The 22,754-nt window shown below is 42.4% G+C and overlaps 2 protein-coding genes and 1 non-coding gene across 3 annotated transcripts; all 3 read left to right on the plus strand.

The window, feature by feature from the left end:
• The first annotated feature begins 75 nt into the window (after positions 1 to 75).
• dnaja2a (DnaJ heat shock protein family (Hsp40) member A2a) lies at positions 76 to 10,080 on the plus strand. Its single transcript, XM_062419761.1, has 9 exons — positions 76 to 276; positions 1,703 to 1,762; positions 3,236 to 3,465; positions 3,571 to 3,651; positions 3,754 to 3,887; positions 3,972 to 4,168; positions 7,251 to 7,395; positions 7,677 to 7,804; positions 8,861 to 10,080. Exons 1-9 carry the CDS (start codon positions 199 to 201, stop codon positions 9,047 to 9,049), a joined length of 1,242 nt encoding a protein of 413 aa, XP_062275745.1. The 5' UTR covers positions 76 to 198; the 3' UTR covers positions 9,050 to 10,080.
• A 1,829-nt stretch (positions 10,081 to 11,909) lies between these two features.
• On the plus strand, positions 11,910 to 11,983 carry trnat-agu (transfer RNA threonine (anticodon AGU)). The gene has a single exon. It is a non-coding gene; the product is annotated as a tRNA-Thr (tRNA).
• Positions 11,984 to 13,524: 1,541 nt separating this feature from the next.
• On the plus strand, positions 13,525 to 20,753 carry lrp3 (low density lipoprotein receptor-related protein 3). The gene is made up of 7 exons (XM_062417295.1): positions 13,525 to 13,718; positions 16,491 to 16,629; positions 17,022 to 17,227; positions 17,790 to 18,406; positions 18,730 to 19,202; positions 19,598 to 19,730; positions 19,875 to 20,753. Exons 1-7 carry the CDS (start codon positions 13,658 to 13,660, stop codon positions 20,751 to 20,753), a joined length of 2,508 nt encoding a protein of 835 aa, XP_062273279.1. The 5' UTR covers positions 13,525 to 13,657.
• The last annotated feature ends 2,001 nt before the right edge of the window (positions 20,754 to 22,754 follow it).

Consider the following 22,754-nt stretch of genomic DNA (forward strand, 5'->3'; position numbering starts at 1 on the left):
TGTGAGTTTTGGCTGGTGGCAGATCAGATCAGAGTAGAGGAGGGAGTCATGCATCTCACCAGCAGCCGGGAGGCAGCAGCGGGCACACCGAGCACACCGAACGGCTGATCTATCCGGAAACTGAGACACGAGGCGAGCCAAACCTTTTCCACCGGCTGCTTCTGCTCTTTGTCCATCATCCACATCCACAGCTACACCATGGCGAATGTCGTCGATACAAAACTGTATGACATCCTCGGAGTGTCTCCATCGGCCACTGAAAACGAACTGAAGAAGGTAAATGAACACACGGGACGGACTGTATAAACTGTGAACTTACACCAAGCGTCCGTTTCGAGTTTGAAGAGGATCAGGAAATGCGTTTCTTTAGCCGCTAAGCTAACATGCTAGCGTTAACCGGCCTGGATGTTCATATGTGTGACGACGCGGCTTGTAAACATTTAACGATTATTGCTGAAATCGGGTTATGATTTTTTATGTTTAGCTTTAGCCAGTCTGGAGTTTTTATGACCTCAAACGGCACAGTTAACGCCGGTATCGTTAGCCGTTAATATAGTTAGCATGTAGGAGCAGGACGGTTGACCTCACGTTAGCTGCAGGTGTTTTTGTCATGTAAATTAAGCCTGTTGGGGGTTGTAGACAGAGGTAGATTGGGTTTCACTAAGACTTGAAACACACACACACCTTTTTATGTAGTGAGTGTGACAACTGAAAATATATCACATGAGGCCGACATAGGTCGTTATCTCGGCCGTACAGTAACGTTAATGCTTGTTAATGAATAGCAGGGTCATCTTTCACTCTTTGACTCGCATCATTTCAGCGGAGCCTGAATATGTTCCTCACCTCACCTCGAGCTTTCTCAACATGTTATATCTAGACATGAAGTTAGCAGCTAAGTTGTTGAATTCAACCTCCGCTAGCATCAGCTAGCTGACGACAAACACCGGTCATTACTAACTTGTGAGCTCCTCTGTAATAATAAGGTGTCTAGTTAACTCTCTCTGTTGTCAGGCTGGTAGTTAAATGTGTTAAACACAATGGACAATGCTTCTCACATTGTGTAAGTAGCTATGGTGATATTGTTGCTAGTGTAATGTGTGGCTAATGTTAGCAAGAGATGCTAATCAGCGTTCACGTTTAATTACCAGCGTTTACATTGCCAGACATTTTGAACTGTTATTTTTTGGGGATAATGTAGTTAATGTTGGTCCATTGAGTCTATGGCTTTTTTAGGAAACTGTTACAGTTACTACGTATAACACTGAACAGGAAATGAACGCTTTTTAATGGCTTAATGCGGTTACAGCTAGGGTAGGACAACTCCAGTGTGGTTTTTTTTGCCGGTGTTGTGTTGAATAATGTTCCCTTCCTGTTACAGCTGTGTTTCCCATAGCACCACCTACGCGGTTGGGGTTTAAGACTTAAATGATTTATAGGCGTAACAGGGAGAACTGGCTGGGGTTAAAGGAAACTTGGGTGTAGTTTAAGGTGGAGGGGAAACAGACACTAACCGACACAATGCCGGCTGTAACTTTTGGTTTCGTCTGACAAGGCTGGGGTGCTTGCGTAACGGCAGATAACAGATGTACTGTATGTACTGAGTCACGCAGGTGTGATACCAGTAAACAACATGTGTTCATAATGAGCTCGCTGTCAGCTGATAATGATGCCTCTTACCCCCTTTTCTGTGTAATCTTAGGCATACCGGAAATTGGCAAAGGAATACCACCCTGACAAGAACCCAAATTCTGGTGACAAGGTAAGACATGATTGTAGTGATGATCACCATTTTTCCAGTTTCCTCTGAAGTCATCAGGGGTGTGTTTACTAGAGGGACAGGGTCATGCTGTTTTGAACTAAATGAACATGAATGACTATAAGTAATTTGTTGGTTGTGTTACCTCCCAACTAAAAGGTTTAAAGATTGGAACCAAAGCTTTTTCCATCCCTGGTTGTCACGATGTTAATGTTTGGCCCTCAATATGCAACACTGTGCTGGAAATTTCTTATTTGGAGAAAGAGGACTAAACAGCCATTTACAGAGGAGATATCTGTTGTGTTGTTACAGTGGACTGCAAACAAAACAAAAACAGCATGTTACAGTAAGGCCATGCTACTGGGAACAGGTGTCTCATACCTTTATGTATCAATCCTCATTCCTTTGACATTTTGGACCCAATAGGGTGATCAACATTAGAAGGAATACAAACTGAAAACCAAATGTGCAGCTTTTTAAAGCATGTGTATCGTGCTGAAAATGGTCTGAATTGCTTTTTTATTTCAGTTTCACTTCTATATGTAGAGTAAAGCCTTGTTTTCATGATGTTCTTCCTGTATTTAATTTGTTGTAGAACATGTTGCAGAATTTCCTAACCCCTCCCCTGCAGTGTCATCAAAGACCTCCCACAGCTCCACATAATAATGTCATTAGATTGAAACGTGGCATCGCTGCAATATTAGCGGAAATGTTATGAATTGATGGCTCCTCGTCCATCATTCTCCGTATGGCACAGTGCCATTTTCTCAGCAGGAGATCACATTGTTAGCAGTGGGAAATGGCAACTTGAGAGGATTAATCTTAAAAGCAGCATTATTTGTAATGGGGAAAACACTTAAGGAAATTGCCAGCGTCATTTCCAATGACGCCAGCTTTTAATCTTTATGGGTTTTGAGTGCAGATCTGAAGTGATCTTGGGGAATAGTAGTTTTTGGCAGTTTATTTTCAGGCGTGCGTCATACAGTAAAATGCCATTTTTATTTTCATCCATCGCATGAGAATCATCAATGAGAATGATTTAGATAAGACTGTGTGTGTATATGTAAGAGTAGTGTTGTTTTAGTTAAATATATAAAATTAATTAATGAGAGGACTTATTGGTTTCTAACTCCAGGACCTTTGTGGGTTATATGGGATGTTGAGAGGGCCTCTGATTATGACCCTTGTGTAAGGATATTACAACCTTTAGCACACTTTATCCGGGAATGTCGCCGCTTTTGTTTCCACCATAGCTGACGTGAAAGATTAATGGAAACTGTACGAGGTCTTGAGCTGGCGAATTACCAGAGAGAGTATCTTTCACAGAAAATGGATCCTGGCTCTTGCTCCCATTTGAGGAATGGGGATGTGGGAGGAATCCCCTCTCCTTGGTAGCATCGCCAGAATGGGTTTTTTTGTGCTCTGTGGTTGAAGTGTCCTGACAATTGAACTTCCATCTTTTTTTTAAAAACACAGTTCAAAGAAATCAGCTTCGCCTATGAGGTGCTGACCAACCCCGAAAAGAAGGAACTTTACGACCGCTATGGAGAACAAGGTTTGCGGGAAGGAGGCGGGGGTGGCCCAGGGATGGATGACATCTTCTCCCACATATTTGGGGGTGGACTCTTCGGCTTCATGGGCGGCCAGGGGAGCCGCACCCGTAACGGAGGCCGCAGGAGAGGAGAAGACATGGTCCACCCGCTCAAGTAAAACAAAGCTCGCACACTCTCATATGGGCTGAGCTTATTCTTAAACTGTTATCACTTACAGAGTTTAACCAAGCCCTCCCCCCCCTTCTTTTTTTTCTACAGAGTGACACTGGAAGACCTTTACAATGGAAAGACAACCAAACTACAGCTTAGCAAGAATGTTCTGTGTAGCACTTGTAACGGGTAAGTTTGCTGTGGTAACATTGATATCTGTTGGCGGGTATTTAATCCTGCAGTAATGTGGTTTCTAACAGTAAATCCTTGTCTGTGTGTGTGTGTGCGCAGGCAGGGAGGCAAGACGGGCGCCGTACAAAAATGTACAACATGTAGGGGGCGTGGCATGCGCATCATGATCAGACAGCTGGCCCCGGGGATGGTCCAACAGATGCAGTCTGTGTGTACCGATTGTAACGGAGAAGGTAAAGAGCACAACGATCCAAACGGTGATCGTACATTCCTCCTGCACAGACCCCTCACCCCCTGTGTTCTTTAACCCGCCTCAGGTGAAGTTATCAGTGAGAAAGACCGCTGTAAAAAATGCGAGGGCAAAAAGGTGGTGAAGGAGGTGAAGATCCTGGAGGTGCACGTGGACAAAGGCATGAAGCACGGCCAGAAAATTACCTTCGGAGGAGAGGCCGACCAGGCACCTGGCGTCGAGCCGGGGGATATAGTCCTTGTCCTGCAGGAGAAAGAGCACGAGGTAAGTGAACTAAACCCCAAAACTGTAGCCACACTCATCTTACCCTGCCCTCTGTGTGTAGGTGGGACGGGGGTTTGTTTTTAGGACACAGTTTTGCTCTGTGTCGGTTACTTATTACTTCCTGCCCACATGAAGGTCTCCTTAATTCTTGTCTCAAACCTGTCAGCGACCACTGCACTCATCGATGTTTCTTGACGTTATATTGTTTTGTGCACATGGGTGTTCAGCTTGTATAAAGGTGCCTGGAAAGATCAGTTTGTGTTTTTTGGGAAAAACAGGCGTGTGGGTGCAGTGCTAAGCTTGTGTAAAGAAAATTGGCTCACTTGACAGTAAAGCAGCAAAAGGTGTCTCAAAGCAGATTTGTACATGTTTCCAACGTTAAACTAAATGAACCAAAGCAGTTCTTAAAATTGCTTCACATCAAAGTCATAATCACACACCGTACTCACATCTGAAACTCTAGTCTCTGCATGCTTTTTGGCAACTATTGCACCTTTTTTTTTTACATTTGGACTTCTTTCCTCATGTCCAGCTTACACCAGTTAACGTTGATTATTTTTATAGGTAATTAAATCCTTCAATCACAGGAATATCTTGCCTGATCCTAAAATATTGGCAGCTCTAGCGCTGCTGGGTGCAATTTAGTCACGTTGGACGTATGTGGCAGTTGAGTATAATGTGACAAATTTTAAAAAGATTATACTAGCCATAAAGCTCTGAAAATACCTGTCTCCAAATGGAATGACAATTTAATACGAATGAGGGAAGGTGACTCAAGGAAAAAAATAAATCATTGCACATTATCATATAGGGCATGCTCAGGTTTGCTTTTTGAGTGCTGTCTTTGCAGCAGATTGGTGACATGCCTGTTGTGTATCCCTGCTTTCAGCTTTACTTTTGGCCAGACTACATCCATCCATCGAATTAATTGATAGTTTAGTTCTGAGTAGTACGCGTGCAGAGTCTGGCACAGGAGAATAGTAGAGAGTATGTGTAGTACAGAAAAGCATCAGTAGACTAGAGGTTACATTGGTCGAAATCAACATATTGGGTGGTTTTTTTTTCTTCCCCACATGTCAATGCTGCGAGACTCTTAAATCATGCTGGTTTGCACGTGTTAAACATCAGGCTGAAAGAATGGGTGAAACACAATTTTAGCTCCAGGGTAACAGAGTCAGATGAGTAGTTTGTGTCAGGGATCAGGTCCAGCTGGTAGTGCCTGAAACTCCTCGAGTGCAGACAAGCAGATTGTCCAAACAGCACTGCGCTGTCAGAGCTGCACGTTGGACAGACTGTAGATGTGGGATTACTTGAGGGGATACCTGACATGATAAACACCGGCCAGCTCATAATAATCAGATTCTCTTGATTTCAAATGTGACATAACAAGTTGGAAGATAAAAAGAAATAAGTATATAATTGAACTGTGAGCAGGTACATCTTGACTGACTGGTCTAACACCTGCAACATCTTCAATTCCTCATACAGTTACCAGTATATAATTAATGGGTGTTGTCAATCTTCTTACAGTGTCTATCTGGCTATTACAGCTTTAAGTATGAAAAATGACATGAATTGTATTTCCTACCAGCAGCATTTTACTCAGGAACTGGTGCTGTGGTGAAAATCTGCTGAATCAGCATGGTAACATAAGAGCTAACTATTTAATGTAATAATAGTTTTTGTTTGTCTACATCAAGTAGCTCACAGTTAGCTGCCTCCGCCTGTTGTTGTGCTCCCTCAGGGGGAAACGCTGGCTGGTACGAGCCAGGTTGCCTCTGACGATAAAACGCTAAACTGGAACAGCAGGCTGAGTTGCCCCTCAGGCTCAGCCTCTCTCTCCCAGGAGGCATCTTCATGTCAGTGGTTGAACGAAAAAAATAGGTTACCACACTTGGTAACAACAGTACAGATAATATTGGCAAGTGTTGCGGCTCTTATTGACATGCTGCTGCCATGACTGGTATGTGGAAATAAGGTTGAAAGTCAGCCATGTGTTCAGTTGATAACCATGTTAAACAAACCAGAGTCGTGTTAACTGGCAGGTCGACTTGTTTCTCAGTGTGTTTGTTGCTCCCACGAATCACAGCAGACTCTGAATATATTTAAAGAAAAGTGACGATGGTTTTATGGTGGGAGAATAAAAGAAAACAAACAGTAATTTGGCTTCACTGTCAACTCATCTGGCTTACAACAATCACATTATCCCAAATAAACAATGCTCTATATCAGAATTCCAATAAACATAAAATGGGTTTATATAATTAAGTATTAGGAATTATTCATTCTATCATATTCTCCCATCTATAGTTCTTATGATTACTATTTTATAAAAACGATTAATGAAAAAGATTACAATAAATTCAATGTTAAGTATTACAAATGAAACACATTTGCATGTGCTTACTACAGCACATCCTGTATGTATTTACAGTGGAGCTTTATTCTGTACTCTATTAACATTAGTCCACACTAATATATTTACCGTTGAATATTTACCATTGCTATGGCAACAAGTGACAACTGACATTAGATTAGCCAAGCTTAACGTAATTGTTCTCTCAAACAATGTAACAAAGAACAATGCAAACAATATAAAGACATTAACTATTAAATGAAAACCTTTTCCTCAAATCAGTGCTCTAAATTAAATGCGGGCTTTCTGTAAACACACAAAGTAAAGTGAATATACTGTATATAAAATAACACATAGCTACAAGTGACTTGGCTAATACACATATGTGCTGTATATGCTACACATGAAGTAACTGAAGAGAAGTTAAACATGTTTTGGCTTGTAAAAAAAAAACAATCTTCAGTCATCAGATTGAGTTTGTTTTGTAGGCAGTGTTTAATTCTGTAGCTGATGTCACTGACACAGTTATTGCTTGCGGTGCTGGTTTGTTCTCTGTTGATCGTGTGACGTCTGTTGTCACTGAGTCATTTCATCCTACAACTGACAAACTACATGAAGCTATTTTTAGCATTCACCAAAGATGAATAACCCACAATGTTACCTGTAAACTCCACAGGTGTGACAGCGTTTGTTAACCGTTAATACTCACCGTCTCTCAACTTTCAGACATACAGGCGAGATGGCAACGACCTGTTCATAAACCACAAGATCGGCCTGGTGGAGGCGCTGTGCGGCTTCCAGTTTATGCTCAAACACTTAGACGGCAGACAGATTGTAGTGAAGTACCCTGCTGGCAAAGTCATTGAACCAGGTAACACACTGTCATTTTTTTTCTTCAATTTTAACATTATTTTCACCAATTAGATCCACCTCATGCACATTATATCAAGTGGGTGAATGCAGGACAGAAGACTGAGTCACATCACACTCTTCAACAGGACTCCAGACTAACATTTAAAACATTTTTACTTCTGTGCATCACTACAAAGAAAATCAAGGCTAGCTAGATTTCATTAGCATTTGTGTTCCATTTAAGTAATAATAAAATAAAAGTAAATATTGACACTCTTGTTCTCTAATTATGTTCTGCAGCCTCAGTGAGGGTGGTGCGAGCAGAGGGAATGCCACAGTACCGTAACCCTTTTGAGAAGGGAGATCTGTACGTCAAGTTTGATGTCCAGTTCCCCAGCAACAACTGGATCAGCCCAGAGAAACTTGTGGTATGACATTTTATTAACTGTCTTTCATCTTTCAGTGTTTGGATTTTTTAAGTGAGATTCAATCAGCTATCAGACAGAACTAATGCTTCATAGTGGCGTTGTTCATTATGGTTCTGACAGTAATATGTATTTGCAATCACCACTGACTTGAAGACATCAACAGCATTCAAATTATAAGCACAAATTTAGTTTATAATTGTGTGTAGAAAAAAACACTTTCTGCAGTCAAAAGTCATGTTAAAGAGGTTTTAAATGTATTATTCAAAGCTTGGAGATCACAAATGGTCCTTAGATTTCCAAAGTGTCTGAGAGGAGCATCACAGCTGTTAGTGACACATGGACACAGTGTGCTCAGACTTAAAGACTGCTCCGTTCACCTGTAGCTTCAGCCAAGCGACAGATGGCGAGCTGTTAGCAGAGGATCACATTATTCCTCATCTAAAATGACAAACGCTTTTGTTTTAAGCCTGCTAAAGCTGGCACAGCTGAGCTATCTGGCTGGAAAACTGATGTTAATAAGAACACGTTTTTACCCCGCCGGATGTTTGTTTGTTGGCTTGTTCAAACATCTGCGGTGAAAAGAGCAGTAATGTGTCCACGCTCGTAGGTAAATATGAATTACAGCTTTGCCTCAGGTTTTGTAGATTTTTTTCTAAATACTTCAATTGATGGATTACTGAAATATAGAATTAGAGATGAAACAATTAGTTGTCCAGCTCCTACTTTGATATAGAATTTTATCACAGTGTAGATCAACTGAAGTGAGAAAACTTCAGTGTTTTTAATGATCACCAGGAAGAATTTGCTTTAAAATTTTTAACCAGTAATCCCACTCAAGCGATTACAGTTATTCTGGCCATAATTGGGTTATTTATGCAGCACTCATATTCACACAGTAACACCTCTTATTCTCCTTTTAAGATGTATTTACCCCCCTGTTACAACAATATAACACTTGTGTAGCAAAGCACTCTTGGCTTCACTGTATGATTTGGAGGATATGAATGAGGTGGTCTGTTCTAAGCTGCAGTAATGATGAATGTTCTCCACCCGTAGGAACTGGAGGACATGCTGCCCTCGCGGTCGGAGCCGCCCATCATCACCGGCGACACCGAGGAGGTGGACCTGCAGGATTACGACGTCAGCCAGAGCTCATCATCGGGCGGCCGCCGAGAGGCCTACAACGACAGCTCCGACGAAGAGGGCGGCCACCACGGGCCCGGGGTCCAGTGTGCCCACCAGTAGTCCAATTACTCTATCACACACACACACCGCACGCACACACATACACAAGCGACCTACGTTGTACATGGGGAGAAAATGTATGCGTTGCAGAGCAAACAAGGAGGTAGGTCAGACTGAAGAGGCTCGGTAGTTCCCCAGACACAGGTCAAATGGACATGACATTGAATCATGGCACCTGGAGAAGTTGATTTAATGTGATTGACTGGTGTGCTAGGATTAGTTTGATCTTTGTATGAGGAACTCGAGCCGGGGCAAGCCACGAAACTTATTACACTGCACCTGAAACAGATTTAGACACTATCAGGTAGAAGGCATTTAAAGTATTTAAAAAACTTATCAAAAATAAGTGGTTGCCCCACCGAACGCCATGTAGGACTGTGATCTGGTGTTCAACGTGAACCCCACCCCTCACTTCTACTCCTCCGTCACCCCCCTGTAAATGTCCAGATACCCACCTCCGCTAATGGGAACTCCAGATCATTTGAAGAAAGGAATATTTCTTGTTTGCTAAGTGTGTGACTTGCATTTTGTTTTCATAGTATTTACAATAATTAATTTAAAATAACTAACCAATGTGCATACACAGAAAAGAAAAAAGCCAAAAAAAAACAAAAAAGCAGCTGAGCAATGTGTCATTGTGCAGATCTTTGGAATCGTATTCACGGATTCATCCACTCAGCGCCATTTGTAGGATTTGTTTCTGATTTTTACAGCTTTATTTTCTTTGTAGATTTTTACTTGTTTTTTTTTTTCCCTTTCTATATATTTTAATTCAACCTGAAAATTGGTTATCGTGTATATCATTGAACTGGTTTGTCGGTAAGCTTCATCAGCTGCTGTACACAAAATGTGTGATTTTTAAAAAAGAAAAAAAAACGACAAGTGAAATGACAAAACGTATAGCCTGTATCTGTGGCGAGACCATGTGCATGTAAAAAAAGCTTTGGTTCCCGCTCTTATCAAACATCAAATAAAGCAGCACACTTCTTATGAAATGTTTATGAAGTTGTTGAATAAATTGTTGAAATATCATGAAATCTGTGTGGTGACATCTTCATTATTTCCTTTTTGTAGTCTGTCCAGTATAAAAAAACTGAAAGTCTGCAATCCAACTGAAAAACTACATGACTGGAGCTTTCTGCCTCACTATGATTGGCAACTAATTATCTCTAACAATTGACGGCAAATACCACCCTGCCGAAATGCCATGATGCTCATTTATAGATCTATCTCCTCCCAAACAAAAGTTTCCATCCTCTGTCAGCACCCAAAAACAGTGAATGAGATCACACTGCAGCCTCAGTCCAGTCTGAGTATCGGAGACAACAGTGTTGTATCTTCAGTAGAAGTCTGTTTAGAGAGGCAGATAATCACTATCTTGAGATGGAAGCTACTTTTTAAAAACTATTAGACACAGTTTTATTGTGACTGAAGTCTAAGACTGCTTTGTTCTACATTTGGATAGGTGACAAAAAACCCATCCCTGCAGAAACCTGAGTTACAAAGATCAGATAAATAGTACTATAAAATACAGTTTAAGATTTGTGGCCTGTCATGAATAAAACATATCAATTAAGTTAATTTGTAATTTACATGCAATCATTCAGGCACAATCACATTGAAATGCACTGCCATCAGCTCCTTAATGATATATATAAATAGATTAAATAAGTAATGATTAGTGATATATGATGGAGAGGAGGGCATCAGTGATCATATATTACCATTTTAGTCAGCTTTTCATTTAAATCTCACTAGTTTCTAACTTTTTGATGCAATATCTGAGGACTGTAAAATGTGAGACAGGAGAAAAGTCTAGATGATTATCATGAAGAAATGTTGGAAAAGCTGGTGAGAAAGCATTCATTCGGGAGTCCTGCTACGGTTATATTTAGTGTCCATTCTTGGTTGTAATATGAAGACATAGCCACACAGAGGCAGTGCTGGTCTCCAATTAGACTGAGCTCAGGTGCTGTAGGAGGGAGAGGTGGTTCTTTTACATATAGTCGACACTGCACAACCATCACATTAAAACCACTGGCAGGTGAAGTGAATAAAAGTGATTAATTTATTACAACGGCACCTCTCATTGTGCGGTGGGTGTGGGAGATAAATTGGGGAACAAGTGAACAACCAGTGAACCTGCAACAAGGTCATGGGGGCCCAAGGCTCACTTAGTTCACTAAGTTAATGCTGTTTAAGGTTTAAGGGATCTGAAGGTGTCGGATACCAGAGGTAAGGCAAGGCAGCTTTATTTATATAGCGCATTTCATACCCAGGGGCAACTCAATGTGCTTTACATAAAAACAAACATTCAACAGTAAGAACTGGAAGCATAAAAACATACAATTAAAATAAATAAATAAAACCCAATTATAGTAAACATTGGAAACATTAAAACATACAATTAAAAAAAGAACACAATTATAATAAAAAATAAAACAAAGTACAGAAAAATAGAAAGAAAACAAAAAAGCTAAACTAAAATAGATCATAAAATAGGACATGAGGAGAAAGAAACATGACATGACTGTATTAGGCTACCTGTTCTTAACAAATGCAGTTGACGTTTTGCTATAGTGGAGCCACATACAATACATTGATTTAACTTTAACTAGAAGTTAAGTTAAAGTTCAAGAAGTGGAATCTACCACCTACTTACAATGACTAATTGCAACGAACATCTTCAGAGGCCCTTTTGAAATGTGAGGAAAAACGAGACAATAACATTTTATCTGTTTTTTATATGTCGGTTAACGTCATTTAAAAGTTAAAATGAAATGACTGACAATAACACTATTGATTTAAATATTAATTTGGGGACCATTGATAAAGGCCTATTCCGGCCACGTCCTTCACCGGCGCCGTGGCTTAGTTGGTTAAAGCGCCTGTCTAGTAAACAGGAGATCCTGGGTTCGAATCCCAGCGGTGCCTTTTCTTTTTTTCGTCTCTTTCCCCCCCCACTGCTCTGTTAACTTATATCGTTTCACGCCGAGTGAGTTTCTCAAGATGTTAAATGTGGAACATTTACTTTTACTCTTTTCCCCCCTCTAGAAACATGCCGCTTGGCCTCTGTAATAATGCAGATACTGAGTAAAATGCACCGTTTTTACTACTTTGTCAATTAACTCTGCAGTACACGTGTCTGACCACACGGGGGCAAAAGTGAAACAGCCCCCTGAGACTGACTACAATGGAGGGGGAGGAAAATTCAGAAACAACCGTAGCTTGCGTTTACTGGTCGTTTCAACAAAAATATACTGATCTATATGTCAGAGTAACATCTGCAGCTTTTGTGAAAATGTTTGTTTAATTTAGACCGGGTGGGAGGAGAGAAGAAGACCTATAAACAAAGAAAAATGTGGAGCACTTTGTCCTGTTAGATGTGGGACCAGAACAGAAAGTGAGCCACAATCACAGCGGAAGTCAGACGTCTGTGTCTTCAAAATAAGACCTGCGATACGTCACCGTGGACATGTGAACTAGTGTGTAATTAAAGGTTTTCACACTGAAAACTACAAAGCTGACACCTGTCCACAAAGATAGAGCTGTGCAGCTTCCAGAAGTGCTTCTAGACATCAATCTATGCAGCCATTTACTTATTTTGATCCATATTTAGTGCTTTGGTTTTTTTCTGTCATCGAGTATTTTTTGTCAGTCTCAGAAAATCATGGCGATTGATTGTTAATACAATAAAGACAGGAGAATGTTGAGAATGTTATGTTGATATTTGCTCACACTGCTGCAGATTGATTCGTTTCCCCCCATTGATTCATGGATTCCAAATCCTCTAAGACTGGACTTGAAGTTATTGTGGACATAAAACAAATATATTATTGATAACCTAACTTTATTTATAACCTTCATTTACAACGATATTGAGTCCAAAAAAAACAAGCAAAGGGAAACAAATATAACAAACAAATATTTGAATAGAGAAAAGCCAACACCACACTGCTCATTTAAAAGCCATTTTAAAATATACAGAGTGGAAAAGATAATTCAATAGATTTGGGAGGTTAAAGTTCAAGTTTCTAATGTTCTTAATTCTTAATGTCAGTGAAAGTGTGTTTTTTACACTTTGATGATGGAAAATGTATAAACAAACTGATGTCTGAGGTCACAATCACACATGGAACTATGTGAGAGTAAAGCTGCCTCGCCAGGGAGAGCATTACTGTAGCTGCCATCTAGGATCTGATGTAAATAACAGAAAATTGCAGGAAATGTGTGTAAATGGCTGTACCTGTGAAGTTATGATTCAAAACTCTAAGCTTAAATAAAAGTTGTGACTGAGTTACGGTCAAACCTCTTGTTTTTAACAGTGCATCACATCACCAGAAGGAAACCTCAGATTCGACCTTTATTTTGGAGGCTCCGACCGGAAACAGCGTTGTCTGCTCCCTCCAACTTGATTCGGTGTCTTTGGCTACCGCTGCGAAGGACACAATGCCTTATCGCAGTGAAGACCTTTCGGTGTGCGCGGTGTGTGTGTGAGAGCTGAAGACAGATGCTGGAGCCTCGCTGGAAGATGTCGAGCAAACAGTGGAAATCGTGCCGGAGATAATAGCAGAAGTCCCACCACCCCCCGGCCGGCCGCAGCGGACCATGGGACTGACGGAGCTGCTGCTCGGGCTGCTGTGGCTCCGCTCCGCTCTGCTCGGTGCAGGTGAGGACCAACAATACATCCACTGCTGTTATGTTTAAACACAAGCTTTATTTATGCGCGCTGTTAAAAACCCAACTACAAATACGGCTGTGCACAAGTGATGCCAAGTATCCAATCAAATCCACGAATAGACGTAATGCGTGTGTGTGTTGTTTATACCTGTTTCTAGTCATTTGGAGGTCCTGCATACCACGACCACAGTATAGCACAGCAGAGCACTCATAAAACCTGGTGTTCACACCCGAGGAGTAGAGGGTGTTATTTTCCACCTCCTGCTTTCTCCTGTGTCCCTGAGATCAAGTGATGTGATAGATACAAAGTGTTTTGGTGTTGTGATCGGATGGAGTGAGAAGATGAGGCGATCATTCTCCTCAGGTATTGATCTGTGGTGGGTAAATGATCAGGGTTAGTGTGGAAACATGGATGCTCTTTCACAAATGTGATGCTGGTATCAGCATTACATCACTGCTTCTCTGCAGCCAGTCAATCCCTCTCTCTCTCTTTCTCTCCCTCCCTCCCTGCACTCTCTCTCCCTGTTACTGTATCTCATCCTGCACTTTAGTGGCATGAAAATAAAAGAGGAAGCTGCCAAACCAACACACAGGCCAAGAGGGTTTAAGATTTTACTTTGTGTGTGTGAGAGAGAGAGAGAGAGAGAGAGAGAGAGAGAGAGAGAGAGAGAGAGAGAGAGAGAGAGAGAGAGAGAGAGAGAGAGAGAGAGAGAGAGAGAGAGAGAGAGGCTACTTCTGGGGACAATTTTCAGATTAAAGACCAGTTAATTGGGGACAGCTTGTCCTACTGGTGACAAAAGCTGTGTCCTCTATTGGGAAAAAAGCTGATTTATGGGACTTTGGTCATGGTTAGAGGTTATGTTAGGTCTCCAGAACTTCAGGAAATGAATGAAAGTCTATGTGAATACCCCAAAAGTGACTTAAGTAAACCTCTATGGTTTGTGTGTGTGTGAGGAGGGGAAGGAAACATCCAGTTCTCACACACACACACACACACACATACACTATCCCACCTACGTGTCGGTACTTGTTCGACCTGGCAACTTTTCACACAAAAAGTATGAGGAAGATCAAAGTGACACATACACACACACACACACACACACACACACACACACACACACACACACACACATATATCATTCTAACCAACCATAGAGTTTTATAGTTGAGAAAGCACAACACTTGATATGTTGCTCCATGTTTATTGGAGTGAGGCCAGTTTCTGCTTAATTCAACAGTATTTTTTAGACACGTTTCAGAGCTTCAGAGGATTAAATTCAGCTTTTTCAGAAACAACATGGGTGAGAAATTGAATTGCTTAACATATAATACATTAAAATGAAAACCAAAGCGTACTCAACCTGTCCCTTTCTCAGCTTCTCTGTTACTTTTATCAGTAAGTAACTAAATACATTTACTCAGTGCTGGAATACAGATTTGAAGTAATTGCGCTTAATTTTTTGACTAGTTTATGTTACTTTATACATCTACTCCAGTACATTTCAGAGGATAATATTGTAACTTTTACTCCTTTGATATTTATCTGGACCTATATTTCACCTAAAAAAACACATGAAATTGCAGTGTTCCACCAAAATTGCTAAGAGACATTAGAGAAAAGCCAAAAACATTCATGCAAATTCAAACAACTTTTTTCTTCCTTCTTACCCCATTGATCTCTCGATGTTTTTCTTTATATACCCTACCTAATCTGATTTGAATCATCGTGACAAGTCTGCAGCAAACTAGGTCAAAGTTCAAATAGGTTTAATTTGTGTCAAGGTAATGATCATAGATCGTGTGTCATCCATTAAGTTGATTAATATCTTTTGGCTCTACTACTACACCGACTATTTTCAAGTCCAGTGTGTGTGTGTGTGTGTGTGTATGTGTGTGTGTGTGTTTTGTGCGTGTGGTAGCGAAGCCGTGTCCAGGTAGTCGATATCCTTCGCTGATCTCTAAATGACTCTCCTCCCACATCAACAGTTTCCCTCTGCTGACTTCACAGATTCATCACGAAAGCCAGAAACAAACACACGCACTCAGCAGAACTCTGCACAGACTCTCAGCTGTGTGTCGATGATGGATAATCACTTTAAAGCAGTTTAGATAATGCTCTGTCTCTGTGGTTATGGTTAATTAAGCCGCGGTTAGACAGCCTCTCCTTGCATGCGTCTCATTCCTTCAGTGGCATTAAGAAGTAATGAGATGATTAAACATTGAACTTAGTGACTCAGTGTTCTTCTTCTCAATATAAGAAGGAGAGTAAAACCCTTTCCTGATGTCGCCGTTGGCTTCACGATTTAAGGGTGTCATTAATGCCTCACTCAAATCTTTTCAGACAGCTGTTATCAAGCAGGCCTTATTTACTACAGAACAATAGGATTCATTGGCTGCACTCACACTGAGGTCTGTGTTTTATTCCTGGTGCTCCTTTTTGGGCACCTCACACTGTGTGTTGTTCCCTGGGGCAATGCTGTGATGGCAGCAGGCGATGCTGTTGCCTTGGCTGCCACTGTGACTCCTGCTGCTTCAGTTTTAGTTGCCATGTGATAAACACAGAGATCTGTCCTGATAGACACTAAGGTCACTTGTCTTTAAGAGCATTGGATTGAAGTTTTCGTACTACTCAAAGACAAAAGATGAGGATAAAACTTTTGTAGTGCTGCAGCAACATGGCAACATCCTACAAAGCCTACAAATGCCCTGCAGAGACCAGCCTTACTAATGTCTATGTTTCCATTTCTTTGTAACCCAGCAGGCTGCAGTGAGCGGGTGGAGGTCCATACAGAGCGGAGGGGTGTGATCTACAGCCCATCCTGGCCTTTAAACTACCCTCCTGGAGTCAACTGTAGCTGGCATATCCAGGCAGGCCAGGGAGAGGTCATTACCATCAGGTAGATCCCTCAACCACACACATACAGTACTGTATATAAATATGGACAACATGTCTCCACTTCCTGCTGCTATGCAAAAGCGAAGCCAAAATATCTCCTATGCGGGTGCTGCCATCTTGCTGGTGTGATGACATTCGGAGCCAGAGTCTGTGCAGTAGAGTCGGGCGGTGGGATGACAGCCTGCAGGGCTTTCTCTCCATCTGACGGAGGTTTGTGAGCAGCTGTCACACCTGTCAATCATCAGCCACCATGAAGTGATCAAGATGTTTTGGGTTCACTTTTGGAGAGCTGTTATGACGTCCATCTTTATATACAGTCAGTGTACAACACATACAGCACATATAACATTTGCCGTTGAGTAACCATCTGATATTATCAATGCTCTGCCTCAGTTTCCGCAACTTTGATGTGGCGGAGTCTAGACATTGTTTGGGAGACTGGCTCCTGCTTACACCCACATGGAGCGGGGAATCCAGGCTTTGTGGCTCCATGCTGCCTCCTCCCTTCATCTCCACCAGGGGGCGTGTTTGGCTTTACTTTCACACTCAGGCCAACAGCTCCAGTCAAGCCCAGGGCTTCCGCCTTTCCTACATCAGAGGTAAGCTGAAAGGTATGGAGTCCAAATCTGTAGTTCAAAATGTGTGAAATAAGAATAAAATATATATTTTAAAGCCTTGTTGCACTATTTAACATCTTGATAAAATTATAATACCCTGTCAGTCCCCATTTTTCACCATAGCAGTGTTTTCATTCCAGTATAATCTCTTTTCTAATCACTTTTATTCTGTTGTTGAATGTGAATTTAAAAGTCTACTTACATTACCGAACCTAACCAAACCTTAAGCTGTCATTAAGCTCTGACAGAGTGCTTATTAGGTGGCTGAACAACATCTGAACATCCTTTACAATGCCGTTATTGTCCTCTTCACATTTTTGCAGTTAAGATAATTGGTTACTAGATCGGTATTGGCCACAATAAACAGATAATTATTGGTTGTCAAATTCTGCTCTGGGATTCCATTTTGGTGCATCTCTAAATTTAGTGGCAGCATCTGTTACTACCATTGTGTGTAAAGGAGATTACTGTTGGTTCAGGTTGTTTGTGATTCTAAATGTTAAGTAGCTTCTGTTCTAGTCTGTCAGTTTCTGTCCTCCTGTAGGTCACCTGGGTCAGAGCAGCTGTCAGTCAGATGAGTTCCTCTGTGGGAACGGGAAGTGTCTCCCTCACTCCTGGAAATGCAACGGTCAGGATGAATGCGGCGATGCTACAGACGAACGCAACTGCTCCCCCCCTCCCACCGAGGCCCGGCCTGGCCTCTGCCCTTTCGGCTCCCTTCCGTGCACCGAGGCTCAGTCCACCCGCTGTCTTCCCGCCTCTCTGCGCTGCAACGGAGCTCCGGACTGTCCCGATGGCACCGATGAGCTGGGTTGCCCTGACACCACCTGCGGCAAACGGCTGGGGAACTTTTACGGCTCCTTTGCTTCTCCGGATTTTTTCCGGGCTAATCGGAGCGCTGCGATGGAGATGAGGTGTTCCTGGTTGCTGGACACCCAGGACCCCAAGCCCATCGTTCTGCAGCTGGACCTGCAGCTAGGGCCCAGAGACACACTGCATGTGTACGACGGCCTGCTGCAGCGAGCGGAGCACCTCTTACAGGTGTTGTCCTATCATAACAACCGACGTCCGGCGTTGCTAGAGTCAAGCCGAGGACAGATGAGTGTGTTGTACATGGCACAGCCTCACAGCCCTGGCCATGGATTTAATGCCACATACCAGGTACTGCAAACTGGGAATATTACATCCTATTTTTCAGAAAACCTAAACTATAAAATATCATTCATCTGCATCTATCTCTGTCATTAACATTCTCCTTTCTGTCCATCTACGTATGTGCCAGTACTGGAAGCGTCAATCTTCTTTAGAGTTCCTCTGACTATTTCCTTGTGTTCTACAAAATAAAAAAAAGAGCTTTCCTGATTTGTCTGCTTGATAGAGACAGTAGCTGTTCTGTCAGTGCACAGAACCCAATTAATCCAGCAGGGAACAAGTGATCCTCTTCGGTGTCTAGACAGTAACGTATTTCTCCTTCACCCCTCCAGGTCAAAGGCTACTGTTTTCCCGGCGAGCGTCCCTGCGGCAGTGATCAGGGCTGCTACTCTGAACGGCAACGCTGCGACGGCTACTGGCACTGCCCATCCGGCCGCGATGAGGAGGCCTGTCCGACGTGCCCGGACGGGGAGTTCCCCTGCGAGGGCAGCACAGGAGTGTGCTACCCAGCCTCTGAGCGCTGCAACAACCAGAAGAGGTGCCCGGATGGTTCGGACGAGAAGAACTGCTATGACTGCCAACCTGGAAACTTCCACTGTGGGACTAACTTGTGCATCTTTGAGACATGGCGGTGTGACGGCCAGGAGGACTGCTTAGACGGGAGTGATGAGAGGGACTGCATGGCAGCGGTGCCCAGGAAAGTGATTACAGCCGCTCTGATTGGCAGCCTGGTCTGCAGCCTCCTGCTGGTCATCGCCCTCGGCTGTGCCCTCAAACTCCATTCCCTCAGGAGTAGAGAGTACAGGTGAGGACAGAACACGCCTTTCTTTTTCTTTTGAATGTTATTTACTTGTGCTGATTTATTTAGTACTGTTACCATAACAACAAGCTTAAAACTTGTTGTTGTGGTAACAATATTTTATCTCCACATTATCACAGACTATTATTATTGCACATACTTGCTGTTAATGGTGTAGATGCAGCATTTTAATTACTAACAAGTAGAGCTGCAATGATTGGTCGATTACTTGATTAGTCAATCAGCAGGAAATTAATCTGTAACTATTTCGATATTCAAGTAGTTGTTTTGTGTTCGATTCCCCATCTTCAGATCTTCACCATTTTAATTTTCTCTGTCATGCTTTCTCTTTCCCTCTTTTCTGCTGTCTTCTCGTTTTACTCCACATCTCTCCTCTGTAGAGCTTTTGAAACTCAAATGACTCGCATGGAGGCAGATTTTGTTCAGCGAGAGGCCCCGCCCTCTTACGGTCAGCTGATTGCCCAGGGTCTCATCCCTCCTGTGGAGGATTTCCCAGTGTACAACCCCACACAGGTAACAAACTGACACATAGAAATACCCTCATGAACTGCAGTTTTCTTTAAAGCGGCTATAATCTGTATATTTTTTGGACTAAATGTGTGTGAGAAGCAGTGATGAATATATAGAGAATAATCACCTGACTCTGTGGGCCTCCAGGCCTCTGTTTTACAGAACCTGCGGTTGGCTATGCGCAGACAGATCAGACGTCACTCAACACGGCGTTCAACCTCCTCTTCCTCACGTCGGCGTCTCGAGCATCTGTGGAGTCGGCTGTTCCACAGTGAGGGGCGAGCCAGAGGTCATGTCCCTCTGCTTGACCCCCCTGCTCCCACACAGATCACCCTAGGGCTCCACAGCTATCGAACAGTGGGGGAGCAGGGGCCTCAGGCCAGGGCCAGGTCTGGAGCTGATTTTGGGGATGAGGTCGATGTGTTGGGTATGCAGGGCTGCTGCTCAGCTACCATGGACCTGCAGCCTTGTATGTCAGAGAGCCCTGCGTCTCCTCTCTCCTACCAGTCACTGGACAGTCCAGAGGACGAGGAACTGTCACCTGTCTGCAGGGAAAGGAGAAGGGCTCCACAGTTCGAGCCCCCCACTCCTGATCAGACTGACTCTTCAACCCACAGCCAACCTTCCACCCCCCAGGAAGCCTCTGTAACCATGTGCCACCCCCGGGCATCTAGAAAACTGGTACTGGAGCTGGCAGTTAACCTGAAGGGTGTTTCCCTGAGACGTTACACCCCCTTGGGGCCTCTATCACCTATCTCACCCCCTGTGTTTCCTAGCAGTTCCCAGACACCTACGACCCAACCTCATACCCAGGGGCTGGAGGGGACTTCACCTACAGAACCCTCATCTTCCTCTGTGCAAGCAGAGGACAGTGACAGCCACTGTACAGTGGAAGTGCCAAGCAGGGAAATAAAAAGCAGGGGAAAAAATATAGAAGAGAGGAGGAGAGAGGGCAAGAGTAGGCTGTACAGGTTCAGCAGGACCCTCAGTGACGAGGGAGGAGATTCAGGGAGGGCCTCCACATAGAGGAGGTACAGTGTCAGACCCAGTAAAATAAAATTAGCTCATTTCCATTCAACATATTGAATACATACAAATGTGCATACACAAAAAAAAAAGCAGTCTTTTCCTAGGATGAATAAAACCAGCATTCGTAGTGCTCATGGTCTGTATATCTCATTGTTAAACTCTGTGCTCATGGAGGAACTTAATGCTGACTACCACTATTTAATAAAGAAGACAACGCCCCTATTTAACCTGTTTGGAAATAAACTCATCATGAGGCTTTTAAAGAAAATGAAAATCATTTTTGGCCACCAGTACCAATACAATATTGGCAACATGTCCTTATAATGCCAAAGCAGCCTTTGTGTGGTTACCCAGAGCCATTATGCACCGCTGTATACTGTGAACCATAATAGCCTATTGAGTGATCACATACTGATCTGATTAATAATCCTCCGCTCTGTCCTATTCCCATTTTATTACACAAGGTCATTTTATTATTATTATTATTGTATGACTTGGAGGTCATAGTCAGCTGCCACATCAAACGATAAGCTTGGCTGGATTGTTTTTTTGCATGAGAAGACCAAAACCAACAGAACCCAAAGGTTCCTACTAAAGTTATAAAAATGCACAACAAATATATACTTTCATTTTCCAGTCCAACTGAAAATAAATTGCCCCCTAGTTTTACATTTCAATTGAATATCCTTCCGTCATCCACTTACGTAGCTAGAGACCTTATTTCACTCCAGCAAATCACATCTTAAATAAAGCAATTATGTGATGTTTGATCATAGGCAGAGCAGATGGTCACACTGACACTGATAGCATCCCGCTGCACAACACATGAGCCACAAACTCTGAACAACAACACACTGGCTTTCGTGCTAAAGTCTCCTTCTTATCTAACTTAACATGAACACTTGTGTTGTCCTGCACCTTAGCTTGTCTAACGAGCCACCAAACAAACATTCACTAGGAAACAGTACACCACTGACGTCATTTAGCAGGCTAGATAGCAAATGAGCTGTTGAGCAGCATATTACATTAGAACATGTAAACATACATGAAAACGGGATTTCAGCTGGACTTTAAAAGAAGCTAAATCATTTACTGAAACAGCTGGACACTAGCTTTCAGCAAATATTACTTGGTTAAAAACATGTAAAAAGTGCATTTATTAGGCACTTCAGTCATGGATTTATGTACAGCATCAGGCAGTGTATGTGAGATAAATGTGAGTCAAAATAAACTAAAGTGAAGGTGTTCTTTGTAGTGAAGGAACATGTCAACCAGTGCAAAATGTGGCTACTTGATGTGTTTTTGTAGTAGATTTTGGAGGGATAAGATATATCAGGCTTTGGCTACAAAGACAGTACATGTTGGTTTTGGTCTTTTCCTGACAAGAAAATACTAAATATCACCAGAATCACCCTTTAATCATAACTTTGAACCACTTAAACACTGAATCACAAAGTGGTTCAATCATCAAGCCTTTGCCAGTATTCATTAAACGTGCATTTCAAGTGCTATTCATAGAACTACTTTTTCAGTGATACCTTGACCCCTTTTAATAAACCTTTTCATTATGTTTTTCAATTCAAACATTTTTAACTTGATATGACATCACTTCTAAAAAAGCCAAATCTAAATGGAAAGCAAGCTAGAGAGAGTAGAGAAGCCTGTAACTCTGCTCAGCCCTTCTTCCTCTTCCTGCTTCTCTAACCCAAACAGTCCTATCAGAGACGCCTTCCTTCACTCGAACACATCTGGCTCTGATTCCCATTCAGAGACGTTTATGTGAATGTTGGGAGGAGATACTTCATTCAAAATATCGATTGTTAGGTGGATTTTCTTCATTTTAGCAGTACCTCTGCAGTGCTGCTGTCTGGTCGCTGCAGACGCCTGGACTGCTGGTCTGTACCAGTGGAAATTCATATCTATGCTGTGGAATTTTCTATGACAGGACGTTAAAGCAAAGACATCTATTTTTCAGTCTTCAGTGGAGACCTGTACTAG

The sequence above is a fragment of the Scomber scombrus genome, chromosome 1 (assembly GCF_963691925.1).
Source record: "Scomber scombrus chromosome 1, fScoSco1.1, whole genome shotgun sequence".
Classification (NCBI taxonomy): Eukaryota; Metazoa; Chordata; class Actinopteri; order Scombriformes; family Scombridae; genus Scomber; species Scomber scombrus.